We start from the raw sequence: 22,918 nt of genomic DNA on the forward strand, positions 1-22,918 counted from the left end.
CACTTCCCATTAGCGAGAGGCGCCTTGAGTTTCACATCTCCTGTGCTATGTGTTGCACAAGCCATGTAATCCAGCCGCTGATCTTCGGTTCTCCTCACGGATCCTTGCTCGAAGCTCTCACTGACGCACAGTGCTGCCACGTAGCCCCGATCACTCATGTAGTGCCTTCCACTATTAATGTGACACATTAGCGCTATCTCAAGCCCGGGGCCAGTTTTACTTGCCACCCTCAGCCGGTCTGGGCATTTTAGCCCCCTTTCCGTGGTCGGACTTGTAGTGTCTTTTAAGCCCATACCTTTAGTGGGAAAAGAGCAACTACCACTCCCATAATGCATTGTGCTGTTGGATAAAACAAACCAGCATTGGCATAGCCAATAGGTCTCGCCTTTGGGACCTTATGAGTGTTTAGCCATGCAACAGTTGCATAACTAAATACTTATACGGTCCCAAAAGCGAGACCTATTGGCTATGCCAATGCTTGTTTCTTCTATCGGTTACCGCACAGTCCATAGGGACCCCGCTAACAGAGCCTCAGATTGGCACTACTGTCTACCGATTGTTGATGTTTTTTCTTATCGCACGTCTACATCCTTGCACTATCTGATCATTTATTGCCACTACATTGACATTGACTCATATTACACTTGTCTGCTTGCCTTGTCAACAGAATACGCATTATATTATGCAGAAGGCTATATCGAGAGCGTATGTTACAATATTGTTTACACTGTATGTATCTATCAACAACTGACTCAAAAATGAAAAATAATAAAGAGCTACTTGCGGGGAAAAAAGGATAATATTTGATAGGTGGAGGAGGGAAATGGCTAATACAAGACCTTTATCAGGTCTCTAATTCGAAATAGAAAACCAAAGGCAACAGTGACCCTGCAAAGGTGAGGTAGAAGCTGTCCTGCGCGAACAGACTTTGTCAAAATAATAATTCGAGAATCCCTAAACAGACTACACATTTATTTATGGCGGTCTCCTCATATGCTTTCAGGGATATGTGGCTGACTGTTGCTACTACTCTTAAAGAGCTCTCATAACTAACACAAGCATGCTCAACTCAAGTTTCTAGTTGTGATTGCAGACTCAGAATGGCGCTACTCGGTAGTGCAGCTCTTTTGGTAAAACACATTTCAAATTCCTCACCATTTGAATATTCCCCAGGTATCAGACTTGATCTGGAAACCTTTCAGTAGTACATTTGTATACTGGTAGCAGACCACGTGCGACTCCGAAACCATGCCGTTCTGTTCCAAAAATGATGTGCAGAGCAACTCTTGCACGCTGATGTCAGTACATTACTTTCTGTGCCACCAGACGTGGATCCGGAGCTACCTCTTTTTCTCTTTGAGATCCTTACCTCGATGAAAATTTCTATTTTCAGTCTGCAAGGGAATGTCACTTCCCAAAACTACAGGTTTTAAGCCCTGTATGACTTTCACGAACAAATGTCTGTGATAGATAATCATCAGATTTGCCTGTGGTGTCTGAGATCGAGTCACAACTTTAAAGGCTGCAGTGACTGCGTCTCAATTATTCTGAAGGCCATACGAGACTGTAAGGTGAAATTAGACATCGCCAAGAACCGAAAGACTCCACAACTAGACCAATCCATGTCAAAAGGGCAATCCTAGTACTATTCAAGATCCAGAAGTCGCAGTCGCCATTCCGGAGGTCATATTTCGTCTTGGTCGAAGTAGACGGGTAGGTCGAAGAAAAATAATTAGAAATCTAAGTGGGACTCAGGCCCTTCACTCCACTCACACAATCCTGAGAAGGTGCAGGGGTAGCCCTATACATCTTGCTCGCGTGCCCTAAGTCACTTAACGGCTGAGGCTATCCTGCAACTTCTACTGGCTCAATCCTAGTTTGCAGGGCCATCCATCACTCTGAAACAGATTGAAGTTTCATGAGGCCATGCTCCAATTCTTTTGATCCTTGCTAGCTCTCTCTCGCATGCCTGCGGGCCCCACAGAGTCAAGAGGTTCTCCATTTCAAATACTGCAAGCTAATTCACCCTTGGTGCCAGTTGGTCCCTTCAAGATCTTCTCTGGCTCCAGTTCCAACTCTGGTGCCCAAACCCGTACCGGTACTTCAACGCTGATGAAGACTCCATCGATGCCGGAAGATGAGGTTTTACGCAGAGTCAGTGTTCGACCTTCACCGAGGCTGGGCTGGGCCGCTATGGCAACCCCACTCCCTCCACTCAATCTGCCACCTCCACAAATAAGAACACACCTGCATTCTCTGGTCCGTGCTGATTCAGAAAATGATTACAATGCTGCTAATTCGATTGGCCAGCTATAATGTGAGGAGAATTGGTATGATGACCCATGAGTCCGGGTTCCTCTCACCCCGTGATATTGCCACTGAGGAGAGTGCTTCTTACGCTGTGGTAATGTGCAGGACGTCTGAAATCCTTAAACCTAATCTCCCCACATTGGAGGTACAGACCAATTTTCTGACTGAAATTCTCCAACCGAGGCAAATGGCCACTTAGCCATACTGCCCATTCAATGAGGCACTTTCGAACAGCTTATTGGGGCATGGACCAAACCTTGCTCATGCCCCCTGGTCAACCACCGGAATTCTAAACGCCACTGCCCTGCGTGACCTTGTGTTTGGTGGTGCAGGTGTCTACAAGTAGGACTAGCGCAAATACAGTTCCAACTACTTCTACCTTTGGAAAGCGAGTCTTGTCGTCCACGAGCTTGGTGCTCAGATCTGTAACTGCAGTGCTTCCTGGGGTACTATTCCCACACCCTGTGGTCTCCAACAGAGTCATGGATCCATATCGCCCTTCATGAGCTGAGGGCCTTCCGCTTGGCATTGAAAGCCTTCCTTTCTTCCATCAAGCAGAGGCTGGTGCAGGTGCTCATGGACAACACCAATGCCATGTAGTACTGCAGCAAACAGGGAGGGACATGGTCACGGACCCTGTGCAGGAGGCCCTGCACCTCTGGAAATGGCTGGACTAACACATTTTGTTCCTGGTGGTGAGCCATCTGGCAGGATAGTTTAATGTGAGGGCAAATGAGCTCATCAGTTCGCGCCTAGCGGATCAAAAATGGCAGTTACACCCGGAGGAGGAGCAAGGTCTGTTCCTCGAATGGGGAAACCTTGGCTCAATCTATTCACTACTGCCGAGCATGCCCACAGTCAATACTTCTGTATATTGGAGTTTCCAATGTGTGTTTCACTCTGAGATGCGTTCCGCCTCAAATGGAACTCGGGACTCCTTTCCGCCAATATCACTCCTGTCAGAGTTCTCAAGAAAATCAGGGCCAACTGGCCCAAAGTCTTCCTGTTAATCTACCGTACACCACCGTCTTCCTAGACAACCTGGTTTTGAGAACAAAGGCATCTTTCTTGCCTAAAGGTATGGTGCCATTTGAAACTACGATTACTAAGTTATGAATTTATCGTGAAATCGACGTAACAGCCCATATTAGGAATTCCCCTCACGCCACAGGATTAGTGTGGCTTGGAATTACCGCCTCGCTATAAGTATGTATAAAATCATGGGATCTTAGTAGGGTGCTAATCACTCGACAGCCTTTAGTTTGAATCTTAAAATTACAGAGATTAGCTCAGAGTGTAACTTACACCCTTGTGTTTTTCTCTTGTTTCTCTTGTGTGTGCTATCTTTACAGACCTTAATATAGTGAATTTGTTCAGGTCAGTGGGTCTCGGTTTTATAATATTGGTAGAATTAAGAATAACGCTGAATTCTTAACTTTTGAACAACAGTGTTGCTTTCAAGGTTGTGTCACTGGGTGACTTTCTTAGGACTTGAATTAGAAATACCTACAAGACGATCCATATAGAATTTTATTCTGATCACATAACCAATCATTATCACGTGCACTCCTCACCTTTGAGCACAAATGAATACATCTGTACAACTCTTTCCTCAAAGTGTGATTTTACTCAATTTTTGAATGTCACTAATGGCACTATATGCATGAACAAACACCAGATTATAAGGTGCTAACATATCGACTTGCACCATGTTATTTTAATTACCCTGGGAGCACATTTGTTTTAATAATAACAAATGTTTGTGATTAAAAAGTAATGTAAAATACCATATTACTCTCTACCTAGCCGTGAACAAGTCGCATGTACAATCATACTGAGGCGACGAAACGTGTGTTGGCTTGGGAACTACTTTCTAAACGAAAAACTTGAAGATCAAATAAAAAGAAGGAAGAAAAAAGAAAGAAACAAAAGATTGATTTACTGTGTTTCATGTGTGATCGAATTCGAAAACTATAAACTGAAATTTACGTGCGCTTGGGTACATACTTTATGGTGCCATGCCACTTCGGTCAAAACATCCCTTGCCGGGGTGCTATTTTCCGCCTCACCCGTCTAAGGAGGAGTAGAGAGGCCACCGTTTGGACCCCAAGCGAGCTGTAGGCTTTTATATTAATCCTACCAGAGAACCCAGAGTGGACGATGAGCTTGTTGTGGGGTTCTCTGGAGTGAAAAAAGGTAAGGCTGTACTAGAGTGAACCATCTACAGCTGGATCATGCTCTGCATTGAGATCTGCTACGAATTGGCAGCTTCTGAAAGAAATGTGTGATCATTATTCCTGGGCCAAAGTTGCTATCTATGCTATGCAGAGTCCTTGTCTTGGACATTTGCTAGGTGGCTATATTGGCATCCCTCCATACATTAATAAAGCACTATTATCTGGACAGTCAAGTTTGCTGATAGGCATATTTTGCTCACTTGTTGCTACAGGACTTTGTGGCATGATTCCATTCACAGACCCTCGTCCAAATAGGTACTATGTTATCTATTCAAAAGGTGCTTAATCCGCAGGTAGAAAGCTCTATCAGAAGAGCAAGTTACTACCTTGCGTAAGTTCCACTGGAGAACTTACTCTCCCATCCTACCTTCTCTGTGATTGCACTCTATTCATTAATAAGATCCCAAGTCTAGGAATCTGCACACTGGTCACAACCAGTTTGCTATTGGGGCTCTGCATCCTTTAAACAACTGACATCAGCGTGTGGGAGTGGTGCCTGCTCCGCGCGTCATGTCTAGAGTGGAATGGCGTCACCTACTGGTGTGCAAAGGTACTGCTGAAAAGTTTCCAGATCCAATCTGACGCCTGGGGAATATTCAAGAGGTGAGGAATCTGCCGTTTGTTAATTTCTACCAGCAAGAATGTTACAGAAGGGAAGTAACTTGTTCAATCCCAACATTGACTCTTTGGAGTGAAATATTATGAAAGTATTGGGGAAAGGTTTATTGCTCCTACTGATGTTGCCAGAATATTGAGGTCGTTTTAGACCAGCCTGCTGAAGCTTGTTGGTGCAGTTACAAGAGTACCTAATTTAATGCAATAATGGCAGTTTGACACCTAGTGGTTCAGACATTAGCTGTTAGAGCAGTGTAATCGTCATCCAGCTGTGCACCATAAATAATATCTGTTGGCTTTGGAACTTACCAGTAGGATTGAGAGTTGTTAAAGCAACTAGCCGAATAGCATTCTGAGTTAAGGTAATTAGGTAATCCTAGAATGGTTTGCGAAAGATACTGGTTCCGTGGACAATCACGGGATGCCATCAAGGCCCCCCTGTGTGGGTCTGAATGGCCAAAGAGGATGGGATTCTAAAGTTGCTTGGATTGGCACTTTCACACCTTAAATGTGAGACTAATCTCTTCCAGCAAATCACACCCTACTCCGGAATCCCTTTTAAAGTTCCATGAGGCTCTGCAGGTGAGAACTTCAGTTCCAAAACACGGCGTCTGAATCAGACATCATGCAGTCCTAAAATTATTAGCCTGTCAAAACTACCTCAGCACCAAAACATGAATTCTATGCAAAAGCCAGAAAAATTGTTTCTTTCAGTGATAAAGTTGCTCTGTAACATGCTTTAACCTTTCTGTTTTTTTTGTTTTTTTTTTTAAACAGGATTTTCACTTTGTATAGCAAATCTTTACCACTAGACTTGGCATGTCGAGTGTGGGATGTTTTCTGTCGTGATGGAGAAGAGTTCCTTTTTCGCACAGCCCTGGGAATCTTAAAACTTTTTGAAGACATTGTGACCAAAATGGATTTTATACACATAGCCCAGTTCCTAACTAAACTACCAGAGGATTTGTCTTCAGAAGACTTGTTTATATGCATTGCTTCAATTCAAATGCAAAGTCGGAATAAGAAATGGGCTCAGGTAATCTTTCTCAAAGCTTCCTTAGCTCGAAGATGTATACATGTGTTTTCATTAGTAAAACCTGAATTGAGGGTAATGTAACTTATGCAAATGTTAATATAATATTAACAATAATTTGGGTATTAAGAACAGGGTCTAAAGGTACACTCAGAAATACTCTGTTACGGAAATGACTTAGTTTGAAGCATCCATTGTTTTAATATTTTATCGGATTTGATGTTAACGTTATGGCATTCTAAACGTAGACTAAAATTCATACTCCTTGTTCTCTGGCAGTCTTGTTACATGTGTTGTCCACCCAGTAAATCCAATTATGTTTTCAGTTACTGGGCCTTCTGTACAAGTAGTTTATATATAACTTTTGACACAGAGAACAAAATAACAAAGCTCTACTGTGCTTGAATGAAAGGAAGGGCGGAGAGGTCAGGGTAAAATTATGTGTTTCAGATTTTAAAATTCATTAATCTGTAACTAACATCTGTAATGAAAAAAATATAGTTGCATGATTCGATAGAAGTTTGAGTCCATCGATAATACTGCATGTCTTGTAAACTAGCAGTAATAATCCTGTGGCATATGTAGTTTAACTGTGTATATACTTTTAAACATTGACCTGTATTTATATAGATTGTGACATTTATAAACTGGCCATATTGCGTGTGGGATTCAGTACACGGATTGGGAAAACATACTCCTGTTCAGTTTGGCCAGTTTATTTACTGTGATTGTGCAAAAAATACTGAATTGCTGCTGGAGTAAATCTGATGACTTATGGATGTTACTTGGAAAAAACACACTATGAAGAAACACCAACACTAATGCCAACTTAGGAAATGTATCAGTAAATCAGTGATATTGCTTGAAATATTTTTCAGTCTACTTAAGCTACAAGTTTTTATTTGAATCTGTTTATTGCTTATAAGCATGTCATTTTATTGATCCTTCTACTTACATAAAATATGAAAACCTAACTTGTGCTTCTCAAGCATACAAGAAAGCCATTTGTTTAAAGCTAGTTTGCCTTCGGTTTAATATTATACTTAATAGCGCACACTTCTAAGACCTAGTAATTCACAACCTACTGTTTCTCTTAGATTAACCCCATAACATATTTATGGGTACAAACGTGGCATCTGATGCAGAAATTGCAAAGTTAATGTAAAATGTTATTGTGGATGTAAACAAAATCTTAAAAACAAATCTTTTATTCTTTTAATAAATGACAGAAAGTAGAGGGGCCTAAACCCATCACCCTTCAGCCGACAACCTAATGCAAGACCTAAGTGGAGAAAGCTTTTAAACCAATTTGCTTTTGCTACTTTTGTAGGAATTACCAGATTTCGTCTCCTTTTGCAATGTTTCAGGTTTTAGGAAACCATGTATTCTGTCTGGTCATATAACATTTGAAAGATTACATTTGTATTAAGTTTAAGAGTAATATTTTCTTTCTTCTGAGTTCTCTTACAATCTTGAATGATCGTCTCTCTTAATATTGCTATTGGTACCCATCGTCCAATTGTATGTTGAAATATCATCATAATTAGGGTACTCTTATGTTCTGTCTTTGAAATAATCCCAACTTGTGTCCCCTGCACCTACTTGCAAAATTGGAACAGAAAGTACTTAAAAATAAAAATGCAAGTGCTTGAAGGAAAAGGCCACCTACAAATGTGTATCCTTGAAAGGGCCTTGTTTAATATTAATGTCATGGAGTACCTCTGCTCTTATGCAGTATCATTGAGTAAAATTCTTTTTAATAACTAAAAACGTCTGTCTATGGGCATGTCCTGCCCACTTTTCTATATTTTTGTGATGGAAGATAATAGTTTATAAGATTGTTGTTTAAAAAAAACTATGTGCTTTTAAAATTCTCTCGCTTCTGTCATTTTAGAAAAATCGAAAAAAGGTGAAATAGAAATGGGCAGATGGACAACATCACCTAGTAGTGTTAAAAACAAAGTTGAACATTGGAGATGTAGCGGAGTGTTTAAAGAAACATTAACATACATACTGATGGATAAGCGAACACTAGAATGAGAACTACCATAGCCCCTCTCATTAATATAATCCTTCAAATACTTCAGTCTCTGTCCCACTTTAGGAGAAGACATAACAGATTTTTGATTACTCTTTCTTTGAGGTTCCCTTTTGACACACTCACTACCTTGATGACCCACAGCACTGCACTCAAAATCATCATTATTCCCAGCCTTTTCTGTCCCCAGTCTTTGGCAACCAAATGTACTCCTGGTTTTGGGCACGAACTGTTCTATCTCTGTTTAGTGGCACTCTGGTATTAGTATGGATGGTGGTTCTCCTAGCCCATAACACATTTTTCACCGTCTCTTCACTTCAATGCATTTTCCCAAGGATAACTGCAACTGGTCTTGGACTCAATTCTGGCATTCCACCCAGCCATTATTCCTTCTTTGGTGTAAGACAGTCTTAACCCCTTCCCCGCTCATGACGGAACCACTCCGTCATGAGCCACGGTTGCGCTGTGCTCATGACGGAGTGGTTCCGTCATGCTGTGGCAGTTGGCGGCCGCTCCGCCCACGCAGCGCTAATTCCCCGCCTGTGCGGGCGATTAGCGCAGTGGGCGGACACGTGACGGAACCACTCCGTCATGAGCACAGCTCAACCGTGGCTCATGACGGAGTGGTTCCGTCACGAGCACAGCGCCACCGCACCTGCCCCAAAACCCCCCCAGCGCCGCGGCAGAATTCCTGCCGCGGCGAAGGGGTTAATGTACTCAATACAAATTGTTTTGAGATAGTACTCCATTTCTGCTGACACTGTTGGGAACCATTGTCTGGCACAAATTCATTTGTGCTTCCTTCCTTCTTGACGACATGCTCCATAAACCCTGTTACATTCTTGGTATTGAGATTCTCCGCAAATCTCCCCTCCGGACATTTTAACATACTCTGTTTTACCACACATTTCACCAATGTCAGGTCATTGGCAATCTGGCCATACACTTTAAGTTCACCTTCCATGCGCTTTACTGCAGACCACCCCTTCACTATGTAGACTTCAACTTTGCTAAAAACAAAACTGGTATTCGTCCGGGTGATTAGCTGCACTATCAAAATCAATTAATTGACTTGTATAGCCCTCGGGCGCCCCAATAACATGTCAAGGTGTGGGGGAAAATGGTGGTCCTAAAATGTACCGGATGGGGATTGTGTTTAAGAAGAGGTGGAAGGTAACAGCTGGGCGTAGAAATGTATATGGTTCTTTGTTAAGGGTTCCCTGCGATGACCAGTAAAGGGTGTACATTCTTTGTATTTTTGCTAAAATAAGAACAAAACAATAAAAAGTGTTCTTGTCAGAAAGAAATCTCCTTCCTGATTTCATTAAAAGCACTCTCATATTTGCACTTCACACATCTAGTATCCATTTGCCTAAGATCTCGCAGAGTTATCTTAATAATACATTTGCTAGCTCAAGGAAGGACCTCAGTTGTTTCTTATAAGTTGTGCTTGGTGCTGCCTCAGTTGCTCTCAACAAACCTTTCTTGGATGATACACATTTACTAGATACTTGATATCCCAGATAATCAATGCGATCTTCAGCAAACTTAGATTTTTCCTTTTTCAGCATCATTCCACTTTCCTTTAAAGTGTCTTGTACAACCTTTAATCTCTCAGTATGTTCTCTTTCTGTGCGCCATACCAAGATATCATCGTGGAAGGATTCCACACAGAATAAGTCTTTTAATAGAGTAACGATATCTCTTTGAAACACTGTGGATGCTGATGCCCAACCAAATGGTATACGCTTATAGCAATAAACATCCTCATTGGTTAGAAATTAGGTGAAATGCCAAGATTGGTGAGTCAGCTTTGATTGATATGCTGCTCAAACATCTATTGAGGTAAACACACTATAATATCCTTTAATGTGACCAACATTCCTTTTATGTTCGGAAGTGGCTGGTTATTCACCAAATGTTTATTTTGGCGAAGGGGTTGTCCTCCTTCACCTAAGGTTACAGTTCTAAGATCTTACTCTGTTTTCACCCTTATCTTAGAGGAGCCAGCGCACCAATGGCATAGTTTGCTTTTTCTTCTTTATACTATCGCTATCCACCAGGTAACGAAGGGCAAGAGAAGCGGGTAGGTGTAATCATAGGACAGATCTAGAACTTCCACCTTTTGTGGAATTTTGTGCCAATTACCCCTCTCGTTCTAACCACCTTGCCAGTGATGCTCAGAATGTATGCCTTCTACCTTTCAGGTCTGCAGTATCCATTTAAAAATTATATTCAATGATCTTGGCCACTCAACGTACGTTGGTGGAGGATTACCTAGCCATTTCCTACATATCTCCCTTCGGGCCAAGAGGATCATATAGAATCGCATTTTCACTCCGTTTTTATTCATTTTGGCCTGCTTATCCTGGCTACCAAAAATAACAAGAGATAGGCTTACCTGAACTTTAAGTCAAGAATGTCAATTAGAGCCTTACTCCCGATATCCCAGAAATGTTGGATTCCATGCATTCCTCAAACATATGAATGTTTTCAGCTTTTTCTAGCCAATGAAAAAAGGGGGGAGATGGAGGTACTGGTTAGGTTCACCCTCCAATGTACATGTAGTTCACAACAAATCTGTAAATGTCAGATCCAAAAAACCTAACCAAGGGAATGGGGATTCCTCTGAATGCGCGAAAAAACAAGACCCCTGTCCAAAGAAAAGGAAATTATTTTCTTGAGTCCCCTCACTCACCCAGGATTGCCCCTAGGTCACATACTGTATCATTGGGACCATCCCAAACAGCTGCTGCTTGGGGCGTGCTGCGACTTGCGGAACTACGTAGGAGCACTTTTTTGTGAAGAAATGTGTAGTGCAGTATTCGTGGAGTGGTGAAAGTGATGTTAAAAATTCCTAGCTCGTGAGCTAATATTTTATTCTCGCTCCTAGTTGGTATGGTGGAGCATCTATGGGGCGGATTGGACCTACCATAATACAGCAAAACACCTAGTCCTTGAATGCTGCAAGTGGGCTTTGATGGAAAATTACTTTCGATTTGAGGAACTTCTGTTCCAACAGCAGCACGGGACCATCAGGGGCAGCACCTTTGCTCCAAGTGTGGCGGGACTATATGTTCACCACTTGGAAGAACACAAAATCTTGTCCGATAACAACCCACACCGCCCAAAAATTCTTGAATGGAAAAGGTACATCGAAGTCCTCCTAATTTGGAATGGCAATGAATCTGAAGCCAATGACTTCATTTAGTAGCTAAATCGGCAGGACCCATACCTGAAATTCAATCACACCATGAGCAGACCAGGACTGGTTCTCTTAGACCTAAACATGTATGCTGCAGAAGGGGTACTCAAGACAACAACACAATTTAAACCAACTGCTAAGAACTGTTTTCTATACGACAGCTTTCACCCGAGACACCTGAAAGAGAACCTTCCCTTTGGACAGTTCCTCAGGCTCAGGAGGAACTGTTCAGAAATGAGGGATTACAAAGCTCAGGCCAAGGACCTATCCCAAAAACTCCAAAAGAGAAAATATCCAATGACCATAATCAACAAAGCAAAGAAAGGGCAGCAAACAATCATAGAGATGCCCTCCTTGAAACATATGAGAAGGAAGACAAAGAGACAAGAGAGCCATATGTATCACAACCTTTAACATCGCATCAGACAGGGTTACCAAGATAGTCAATAAACATTGGCGTATCCTCAACAGTGGCAAATGGAATATCCCAAAGCCTATGTTTTCACATAGGCAAGGGAAAAACCTCAGGGACATCCTGGTACACACCCGCCCAAAACCTCAATTCAAAAATGACAACAACCAACAGGTGATTAGTACACTACCAACAGGCCATCACCCATGTGGTAATTGTAGTGTGTGTCACTTAACTACTACCACTAACAAGCCTTTGCAATGCAATAGGTCTCGCATTTGCGAGAGTTTGAGCTATTGGCATTGTAAATGACTGCCTTTTATGTATGTGTTTTGAAAATCTGCCAGCGGTACACCATATTCTGTGGTTCTTCTACAGTTGTATGGAAAGTTTCTGCAGGGGCGCTACCAGGTACCCACCTGCCTGTAATGATGTATCTCCAAACGCGAAACGCACATTCTGCCTATTCCATTTTTATACATCCAGTTCCCGAACATGGTCATGTTAACATAAATTGTGACTTATTACACCTCCCGAAATCAGCCTTTCCCACCCTCAAGCCTTAGGATCACCAAACAAGATGCAGCCATTCCCTCACCAAGTAGTTAAAAATTACATTTCCAATCCTCTAACATTACCTATTCCATCACCAAAAATGATCATTCAGATTCCCAAATACAAAAAATGTCACATGTTATCCCCCAAGCATGACACATGTTATGCTGCAACCATGGGATTAAACATAAAGCCTCTCAAATAATTCCAACTAGTGCTCCGGACTGTATCCAGTGCACGCCGGAACTCGGTCCAGGGTTCTCATAACGCAAAAGTTAAAATGTACTTGTAACTTTAAAAGGCAGTATTTCCAGACAATATAAGCACAAAGCTGTCACTTCCAGGAGATATACGGAAAGTTACATGTCTCATTCATAGCCCCTTCACAGTCAATATTTTACACCAAATACGCACAGCATATATTACGCAAATATGCACATACATCATAAGTGCCAACACATTTGATTAAAACGTTCCGTCTTCTATGCTACCAGATCTTGGCATCTATTACACATGCACCGACGTGAACAAATGCAAATAAGGGGTCCCCGAAACAGTGATGTATAAAGTTCACAAAAAGTAAAAATAATAAAAAAAGGCATTCAAATAACCCCTATAAAGCATCCAAAAATGAGAATACTTATTAAAAAAACACAATGCTCATTAATTAGGCGATAGTTGTTAAAACAAGACAGTTTTCGAACAAAAGACATTCCTACCCGTGACACTAAGCAATACAAAGAACGCACTCAACATCCCTTCCCACAAAACACGCGCCGATTGTTCCACTCAGAACCCCACGCATTCTCACATTTTGTTGTACTTCTGTCCCGGCTGCAGTGGGTGAGTATCTCCAAAGGATGGACATCAATACGTGGGGTGGTAAGTACCACCAATGAGTACACTTGTACGTGCTACTTGAGAGCAGCGAGTACACTGAGGAAATCCTTTGACCTACAATGAAAACCGGGACGGAAGTACAACCGGCAGAGAGATAGATCTCCACTCAGCCAATCTGTCCAATAGTCTGAAGAAGTCATGGGTCCAATACCCTGACGAAACACGTGTTGGCTGGGCATCTGATCTGCATTAAACAAAGAACAAACGCAATATTGGATTACTATGATTGTTGTGTATCTGTTTATCTGTACTCTAGACTCGCAGCACTCGCTCTGCAGACCTAAATTACGTGTGCACAGGCCACTTGCATCTATCTAGAGGACTATACAGGGCAACATTGAAGTTGCAGTCAGTATAATGGGGTCTGACAAATTTAGCAGATTTGCTAACAATCCCCTAAAAAGTCCTACATCATCCCTATTTGTACCAGAATAGCCATCAGAGTATTATTCTGGTCACACCCTGCTAACTTTGTGATGATACATCTCCCTGCTTTATCCACAACATCTCTCTTTGGCCACTCCCCTCTTGTTAGTATTGTGACCTGTACAAACCAATTGCTTTATCCATTTTCTTGGTTTAAACACATCTAAGCATTCTCTCTGTTAAGTGGATGTCCTGCAAAATAATATGGGCTGAGGTTTATATTTTTAGCATTGCAGAAATCTTCCTCGTCTGTCTTCCACCCGCAAACCATTTATGCCCCAGGATAGCATTTTTATGTGGGCAGCCATATCTCTAACCGCCCCCCACCCTCCTTTAGAACGAAAATGTTCCCCTGGGTAAGATGTCTAACAGATAACAGGGTGTTTGAGGAGCCTGAAGCGCCTGAGGTTATTTTTTTCATTTTCCCCCAATGCTCCTCACCCAGTGACCTTGCTACTACCCCCACCCCTGGATAACCTGCTCTGTCTTCTTCATAGCCTACTTCCTTAGGGAGCGCTACTTACGAAGTGCACATTAATATCAAGAAAATTAGGGCCCAAATACTTCCTCTATGATTGAAAAAATTAAGAGGAGGACAAGAGTAAAGAGAATGGCAAATTCTGCTTTTTTTATCCTTTGTCTTCAGATCTAAATACTGCTACTAAAAGTAATCCTTTTAATAAAATCATCGACCTCTTTGTGGTACCTGAAGTTGTACATCTTATTATTATGCATCACTCTAAGAGCGGCGGGAAACTTCAGCTGAACTGTGACCCCCAACTTCCGTAGTGGATCTATCCTTTTCCCCAACTCCCACTGCTTATTTAGAGTGATCTGTGAAACATCTGATTTAATTAAAAAAGTTATGCTGTCACCCAATTGTTTTGAATTAGGTCACTCAAGTTAACGCACAGTTTTAACAATGTGTCCATCTTGTGTACCAAAAAACACAGGCACCTGACCCCCCGATACATTTCTACTCAATGTTGCGTACAGGTGCTTCTCTAGGTGCCTTTTTCTCACTAGAACCACCATTCCTTATGCATCCCCTATCCTATTGCTGGGAACTCCACGAGGGGACACTTACACGACGGTGACTGAGTCACAACACTGGGCCTCAGAGGGAATACAGGATGTGGGAGATATTTTCCAGGACGGCACTCTCATCCCATATTAGGCACTCATAACGGAGGGGAACCTACGCCCTGGGCAGTTTTTACTACTTAGAACTATTGTAGCATCGTTATCATCCAAATGGGGTACCCTCACCCAGGAACCCCCACTGCACCACACCATACAATACCTTCATGTGATGGGGACGGGGGACACCTCGCGCTGGTTCGCATCCTCCCTCCGGCATCACACAGAGGTGGACCTCACTCGGCTTAGGCATCACTGGGAGGGGGCCTTGGGGAGGGAATTTACAAATAGAGAGTGGTAGCCCGACATACATTCCGCGTAATCAACGGTTCAAACAAATTCAATTCTTCGTGCTACATCGGGCTTACCTTACTCAAGCCCAAATTAACAGGTATTTCAATTAACAGGTATTTCCTCTGCGCAGATGCGGCTTGCCCCCGCTGTCGGCAGTTAGATTCTTTCTTTCTTTATTCTTTAGCATATTATATAGCGCACAACTCACCCGGGGGCATCTCGGCGCTTACCTAGTGAACAAGAGGAAGAAACCGGTAACATTTGATGAATATATTAAAATAGAAAGGTTTTTAGTTGTTTCCTAAAAGCAATGTAAGAAGTGCATTTTCGCAGGGCCATGGGGAGCTGATTCCAGTACCGAGGGGCAAGGTATGAGAAGGCTCTACCGCCAGTGCGGCTTAAATGTATTCGGGGGACCTTTAGAAGAGCTAACGAGTTTGATCTGAGGTTACGGCTCGAGACCTGCTTTGTAAATTTCTTTTGTAGATGATGAGGACCTTTACGTTTAAGGCATTAAATGTGAGGCAACATATCTTAAAAAAGGATTGCTTCTTTACTGGTAACCAGTGGAGCTCTCTCAGCAAGGGGGCTGAGGAAGAGCCTGGAGGGCTATTTAAAATCATCCTTGCCGTGGTGTTTTGAATCACCTGCAGTTTAGCAAGCAACGTCTCACCTACTTCAGCCAGCAGCGCATTCCCCTGGTCAAGGCGACTCATCACCCTAGCCTGGACCAAGGTTCTACGGTGTTTAATAGGCAGATAAGGAAGTATCTTGCGTAAAAGACATAGGCTGTAATAACAGGAACTAATAGTGGTCGCAATATGATCCTTCATAGTTAGTGTCTGGTCCAATTTTAATCCAAGATTTTTCACGGATTGAGTAGGAATGGGAGCCGTTGCCAGCTGACAAGGCCACCAGTCATCAGTCCAGATGGTTGAGGCTTTACCCATAAGCATAACCTCGGTTTTGCTAGGATTCAGCTGGAGGCAGTTCTCCGTCATCCAATTAGAGATGGCGAGCATACCTGCCGAGAATCGGGTTTTTGCATCTTCTAGGTTGGAACCGATTGGGAACATCAGCTGTGTATCGTCAGCATAGGAGATTATCTCGAACCCAAACGGTTCAACAATTTTTGCCAGAGGGGCCATGTAAACATTAAATAATGTGGGACTTAGACCAGAGCCCTGAGGTACGCCCTTGTCCAGACAAAATTTCTGAAAAGGGTAAGATTCTAACATTATCAGTTTTCCAGCCATTTTAAGGTTGTGCCTCAAATGCCACTGGAGTATAGTCTCTCCGCAAGCAGTAAATGAGAGATAGTATCAAATGCCGCGGAGAGATCTAGGAGGATCAGTAACACTGATCCTCCGGCATCCATTGCCTGCCTCACAGAGTCCGTTAGTGCCAGAATAGCGGTCTGGGTGCTAAAACCTGGGCGAAATCCAGATTGTGAGGGCTCTAAGATTTTATTGGACTCGATATATGAGCTTAACTGCCTATTTATGAAGGTTTCTAGTTGCTTGCCCAGCAGGGGTAACCAAAATATTGGTCGGTAGTTACTTAGAACCTGGTGGTCAGCTGTAGGTTTTTTCAGGATAGGTCGTACATATGCTTCTTTCCAAACGGTAGGAATAATGCCAGATGCTGACATACTCTATATGCTCTGGCACTGTCCGGACTTAACTGACTACTGGAACAACGTGACGATCACCTTGACTACTTGCACCTCCCGAACCAATCCCCCTGGCTGGGAAGCTCATGTGTTACACCTTTTTAGTAGAAACAAAAAATATAGAGCTGCCATACGATTTCTAGACCTGGGTCTAATAGTGGGCAAGCGATTGATCACTAGGCGCTGGAAGTCCCCTCTATCGCCTCACCCACTTGCCTGGTGCCGATCCCTGCTTAATTGGGTTAAAGCGGTGGGTGCGGCACTACGTAGGCAGGACCTACTCGGCATCCGTAAATTTCCCCTAGCACCTCAGTGGGACACAATGGTTTCCAAGTTTCAGGAGGTGGTCACTAACGTGGGGGACTCGAATGCTTTATCTGGGCCGGCACTCGGGCTCCATTCCTCACTGATAGAGGCGTAGAGTAGTGCTGCCCTCCAGATTGCTTTAGCTCTCCTGTTTCAGAACTCCATCGCGTCTGGACCCTGGCAGTTCTGGCCTCCCCGGCTACACTAGATGCGGCAGCAGGTATAAGCGACTCCAATTTCCCTTCCTTTGCTTATGTTGTCCTCATTTTGTTGTACCCTATGCCCCCAGTTGAGTTCGGACTGCACTATATTTGGTCCATTTACATGTCACCCACTGGTGAGCCTCATCAGCACTGATCGGCCCTGTCTTGGAATATTAACCCATGATTTTATGTGATAGCCGTGAACTACTCGCCTGTGTTTTTTTTTTCTTTTGCTATTAGGCACTGCACATTATGCTGTTGGCCATCACTTTTCTATTTCTTCCTTTCTGCTGTATGAGCACTGCTCTGATCGTATCTTTTTAAAATGTGCACAAATGTTGTTAACCCCTTCGATGCGAGTGACGGAGCGGTTCCGTCATGCGCGTCGGTTGCGCTGTGCGCATGACGGAACCGCTCCGTCATGGCCCCGCCCGCGCACGGAACCTTCAGCACAGCGCGGTAATCCGCGCTGCGCTGAAGGGGTTAATAAAAAGATTTAAACAACAAAAACACAGGCACCAACCACAATGAACTCTCTATCTTCAAAGATGTTGAAAATGCACCATTTCTTCAACTCTGCCATCTATTCATCCATTAGGCTTCAGGGTACTTTGTGAACCTTATGTACCATCAGTTTACCGACTTCCTTCAAAAGTATTTTATAGATTTAAATACTTTTAATTTAACAAATTTCTTTGAATACTTGTGGATAGTTGTTTATCCACTTTAACCCTTTGTCCTCTTCTCCCCTATCTGGTTGATAAAATACATGCATAATCTAGATGGCACTTTATAGCATTGCCTGTCCCTCAACACACACACTACTCTTTTGTCTACACTTTCTTTAAATGCAAGTTCCGTTTCAAATTCTCCCTACATTTCCTCATGCTTTCCCCCATAAGTCAATTTCTTAATGCAAACAGCTTCAAAGTGATTTTTGGGAACTTTTAAAACTTTTTTCTTATCAAAGTATAGGGAGAACTCTAGTCTACCATAACACTTATTTTTTATCATTTATTTTTATGTAACGATTGGTTGTTTACTTAGTCCTAACACCTATTGCCTTTACTTATTCTTGTTCTTCATCTTCTAATAACCACACAATTGTAACTCCATGACTCTAAATGTTCCCTCTGTGTGGAAATATTACTCACACTGACTTTTAGATTTTGTGTGTATGTCATTGTTAAAAATTAGGTTACTGGTTGACTGAGGTATGAGCTTTTGTCAAATAGTCCACAACCACAATCCTAGTCAGGCTAATGTACAAGTAAACCCCAAATTAACCTGTGCTCACCACCTGGTAGCTTGGCACAGAGCAGTCAGGCTTAACTTAGAGTCAATATGTAAAGTACTTGTGCAACACTTCAAACAGTTTAACAGTGAAAACAGCACACACAAGGATCCCACACCAGGTTAGAAAAATGGCTTGATTTGATAAATAAAACAAGACCAACCTCATGCGAATATCTTTAGTCACAACCTTCCGGTTTGCAAACTACACACATTTTACCACCCACCTGGGGACAACCTCCCCTTCATTGAACAATTAATGGAAATCATCTCTGGCAATGTTGATTCCGCTATGGCCCAAATCTTCCTTGGCGATTTCAAATTGCACTGGTCCAACCTCAATGACCAAGCTGTTACATGCCTCAAATCATTCTTAAATGATCATGCACTGACCCAACACTGTGACCAGCCAACCCATAATAAAGGAGAAATTCTGGACCTCATCTCCAAAGGTCACACCATCACACTGGACACCATTTCCCCGTGCGATTGGTCCGATCATCACACCATCTTCTTTTTTATCAACTTGGAAGTTTCTCTGAGGAAGGCTCAACCAGCGAAATCGAAGATTTGGAAAAGGGACCTCAGAAATATCAATACAGTTGATCTAGCAACCCACTGTATATCTGCCCTCTCTGACCGAGGTACATGCATTCACCAACTTCTACAACTCTACTATTTCTAGCATCATGGATTCCATTGCCCCACTCCAACAAAAAAAGCCTCAACTAAAGTTTCCAAACCATGGTTTAATGACAACTTAAACACAGAGCGCCGCCACCTCAGGGCAGTTGAACGCTCATGGAAATTGAATTCATCCTTGGACCAATTAACAATCTTTAGAACGATTAGGAGCTCCTATAACAAACAAATCAAGATTGCTAAGGCCGACTACTTCAGATCCCAACTTAATCAAGCAGCTAATCCCCCCCAAGAAACTTTTTGAGTTGGTGAAACAACAATCGGTGGCAACACCAAACCGTTCTGTCTCCGAGGTCAACCCACCCTCTTGCTAGGATCTGGCCGCCTTCTTTACTGAGAAATCCAGACTCATCAATATTGACCTTGACTCCAGGAAAGCGCTCTTGCTAGCCGGGGGATCGGCGCTCCCTTCGTCCTTAGCAGAAAAGTTCGAACCGACCGGCCTGAGCACAAAGAACAATGCCTCTTGGGACACCTTCACTCCCCTCAGCGAAAAAGACACCAACAAGCGACCCGTTACCACCGCCCATCTTCAAAGAACTGAAGGAGTTCCTCACCCCCATATGGACAAAGATTGTCAGTGTGTCTCTCGCACAAGGTACGATACCGGATTGTCTAAAAGCTGCTCAGGTAACACCTATCCTGAAAAAGCCTACAGCTAATAGTACGGACCTTAACAACTTCCGTCCTAACTCTACCATCCCCACCCTTGCCAAACTCCTAGAAAAATGCGTCCAAGCTCAACTCTGTACCCACATTGAGAATTTCCATCTCTTGGATCATCACCAATCTGGCTTCTGGAGTGGGCACAGCACAGAATCGGCTCTCACGTACGTTATGGATGACATTTTAAAAATGCTCGACCAAAATGAATCCTGCCTCCTTATCCTCCTGGATCTTTCCTCAGCGTTTGACACTGTTAATCACGACAACCTCCTATCCATTCTGAAGCACAGGATGGCCCTTTCCGGTTCGGTGCTGCAATGGTTCTCGTCCTTCCTCCACCACAGATCCCAAAGAGTTAAGGCGAACCACTCTCTCTCTCAGCCATCACTAGTATCCATGGAGGTCCCCCAAGGGTCCGCCCTATCCCCTATACTCTTCAAGTTATTCTTGGAACCTTTAGCTAATGCTCTAAACTCCACGGACATTCTCTTCCATATGTATGCAGATGATACACAACTTTATTTGAAAATCTCATCCTCGAATAACCTCCTAGCACTAAACTCTACCCTAATAAAGACTCAGAACTGGTTAACTAAGAACCACCTCTTGCTTAACACCTCCAAAACAGAATTCCTTCTCATTTCTCCCCCGAATCACATCTCCAAGATAGACCTCTGGATGAACCACCTCACTGCCTTCAACTGCTCCCCCCTCATTGTTGACTCAGCCAAATCTCTTGGACTCACCTTAGACAAGCATCTGAACATGAAATCTCATATCAGCAATGTGTGTAAGGGAGTGAATCGCCTTATGAGGATTCTCAGCAATCTCAAACCTTTCCTCCCACAAGCTGACTTCAAGCAAGTGGTCCAAGCACTTGTTTTGCCAAGGCTAGACTATGGCAGTGCTACACTCTGTGGCCTCCCCAAATATACCTTGGCCCCACTAAGGGCTTCACTTAATGTGGCGGCCAGATTGGTCACGGAGACTAAAAGAAACGAGCACATCTCCCTCGTCTTAAAATCCCTAAATTGGCTGCCCAATGAAGCTAGAATTCAGCTAAAGATTGCCTGTCTATCTCACAAAGCCCTCCACTTCAAAACTCCCAGTTATCTAGCGCAATAGCTAGTATTATCAGGAGGGGGCAGACCTTCTCGGAGTGCTAAATCTCTCCTCCTGAAACCTCAGATCTTTCGCAAAAAGAGAACATGCCACCGATCCTTCTCCGGCTCTGCGACAAAGATCTGGAACTCTCTCCCTCCGGAAATACGCAGAATCTCCTCCAAGGTTACCTTCAAATTGGAAGTAAAAAGATTCCTCATGAACAAGTTCCTACCTTAAAAGGGTCTCGGATCCTCTGCTCTAATGCTTGGACATACACCCTAAATACCACGTTTGGTGTTGTTCTGCTTTACTGTTCACTTGCTCCCCTCCCAGTTCACTAGGTTCCAGTTTTCTTTTTCTTACCCTTACTGTCCCTTTCGATTGTAACTTCTTGTTTGATGTGCATATGTGATTTGTCCAGGTTGGTACTCCCTTTGAGGATTGTACCGCTACTATTACCATCCTCTCCCCCAAAGTGTAAAGCGCTCTGATATGCTTCTGGATCATGTTTGCGCTGTATAAAACTTTATAAATAAATAAATCCAATAGGTAGAACCAGAGGTATGAATTTTTAAGAATAAGGTGCATTATAGCACCTAAAAGCATAAAGCAACAACCGCTGCTATCTGGTCACGCTGGACTGGGTCAAAATCAAAAGTTCAGGCCAACTGTGATGAAACATGCACTGGATACTGTCCCACGTTAGCCATGCTAACGCTTTATCTTTTGAAGTTTTGTACCAAGCGTTCCCTTTGCGTTGAAGAGGGTCGCGGGGAGCAAGGAGAGTTTTGTGAGCGGTAGTTGGCGTGGTGCGAAGAGCCCGCCGGGCGTCACCGATGTGTGGGCTGGTGTTGAAATTGTCGGTCCCCAGTGGACTGTCTGCTGCTGAACGAAGAAATGGTCTGGTAGACGCTCGCACTCAAGAAAAGCCCAAACGCTTGATCTCACGAGCCACACCAAGGGTCCAGGACATGAGGCACCGCTTCGGGGTCAGGAATTCACTGAAGATGAGTCCAGGAGCTGTTGGGTAGCCTTTTATGTCCCTGATGCTCAGAGGCCAGCAGACCAGCCCTTTGAGTCACTGTGAGAGTCCTGGGTTCAAGGTGAATTTGCTGGTCCAGTTAGTCTTCCCCAGGCAAGAGGTAAACTAGTCAGCAGAGCTGCAGTTCAGCACATTGGCAACCCTTGAAGCAGCACAGCAGTCCTTCCTGGCTGAGAATCCACAGGTACTGAAGAGTTGGTGTCTGAGGTCCTTCTTTTACACAGTTGTCTTTGAAGTGGGGAGAAACTTTTTAGAGGCATGTCTTTGAAGTGCACAGATGACCTGCCTTCTCTGCTCTGGCTCCATACTGACTACAGAGGGGTATGCAGCCCTTTGTGTGGAGGCAGGCATAGCCTGTTTGAGTGTAAGTGGGGCTGTGCCCAGCTCCTCCCTCCCATCCTGCCAGTGATGGCCCATCCCGTCACACCTAACTCCCATTGAGTATCGCTGTCTAGGAGGAATACACAAAGCCCAACACCTAGTCTTGTGACCAGAGACAGGCTGAAGACAGCAAATGGCTAAGGCAAGAAAATGGCAACTTTCTAAAAGTATTATCAACAATTTCAATGTCTAGGTGCTCTGGTCAAATAATAATATTTCGCTATAGGAACCACATTGCAATTATAGGGCCCTTGGTGATTTATTTCACACATTTTTTAGTTTGAAAACTTTTTTAAACATTCATAGCATGTCTTTCTCTGAACTTTTTCTCTTTTTTGCTTATATACATTTCACAGTGATAATTCAACATACGAAAAAATTAAC

At 43.3% G+C, this 22,918-nt stretch overlaps 1 protein-coding gene across 7 annotated transcripts in view; it reads left to right on the forward strand.

The window, feature by feature from the left end:
• TBC1D14 (TBC1 domain family member 14) overlaps window positions 1-22,918 on the forward strand; it is a 767,086-nt gene that overhangs the window by 722,975 nt on the left and 21,193 nt on the right. For all 7 annotated transcript variants that reach the window (XM_085642453.1, XM_085642450.1, XM_085642454.1 and 4 more), the window contains one exon: window positions 5,940-6,198. In XM_085642453.1, coding sequence (XP_085498579.1) covers window positions 5,940-6,198 — 259 coding nt within the window. The remainder of the gene's footprint in view (window positions 1-5,939; window positions 6,199-22,918) is intronic.

This window comes from Triturus cristatus, chromosome 2_2, assembly GCF_964204655.1.
Source record: "Triturus cristatus chromosome 2_2, aTriCri1.1, whole genome shotgun sequence".
In the NCBI taxonomy this organism is placed as follows: domain Eukaryota; kingdom Metazoa; phylum Chordata; class Amphibia; order Caudata; family Salamandridae; genus Triturus; species Triturus cristatus.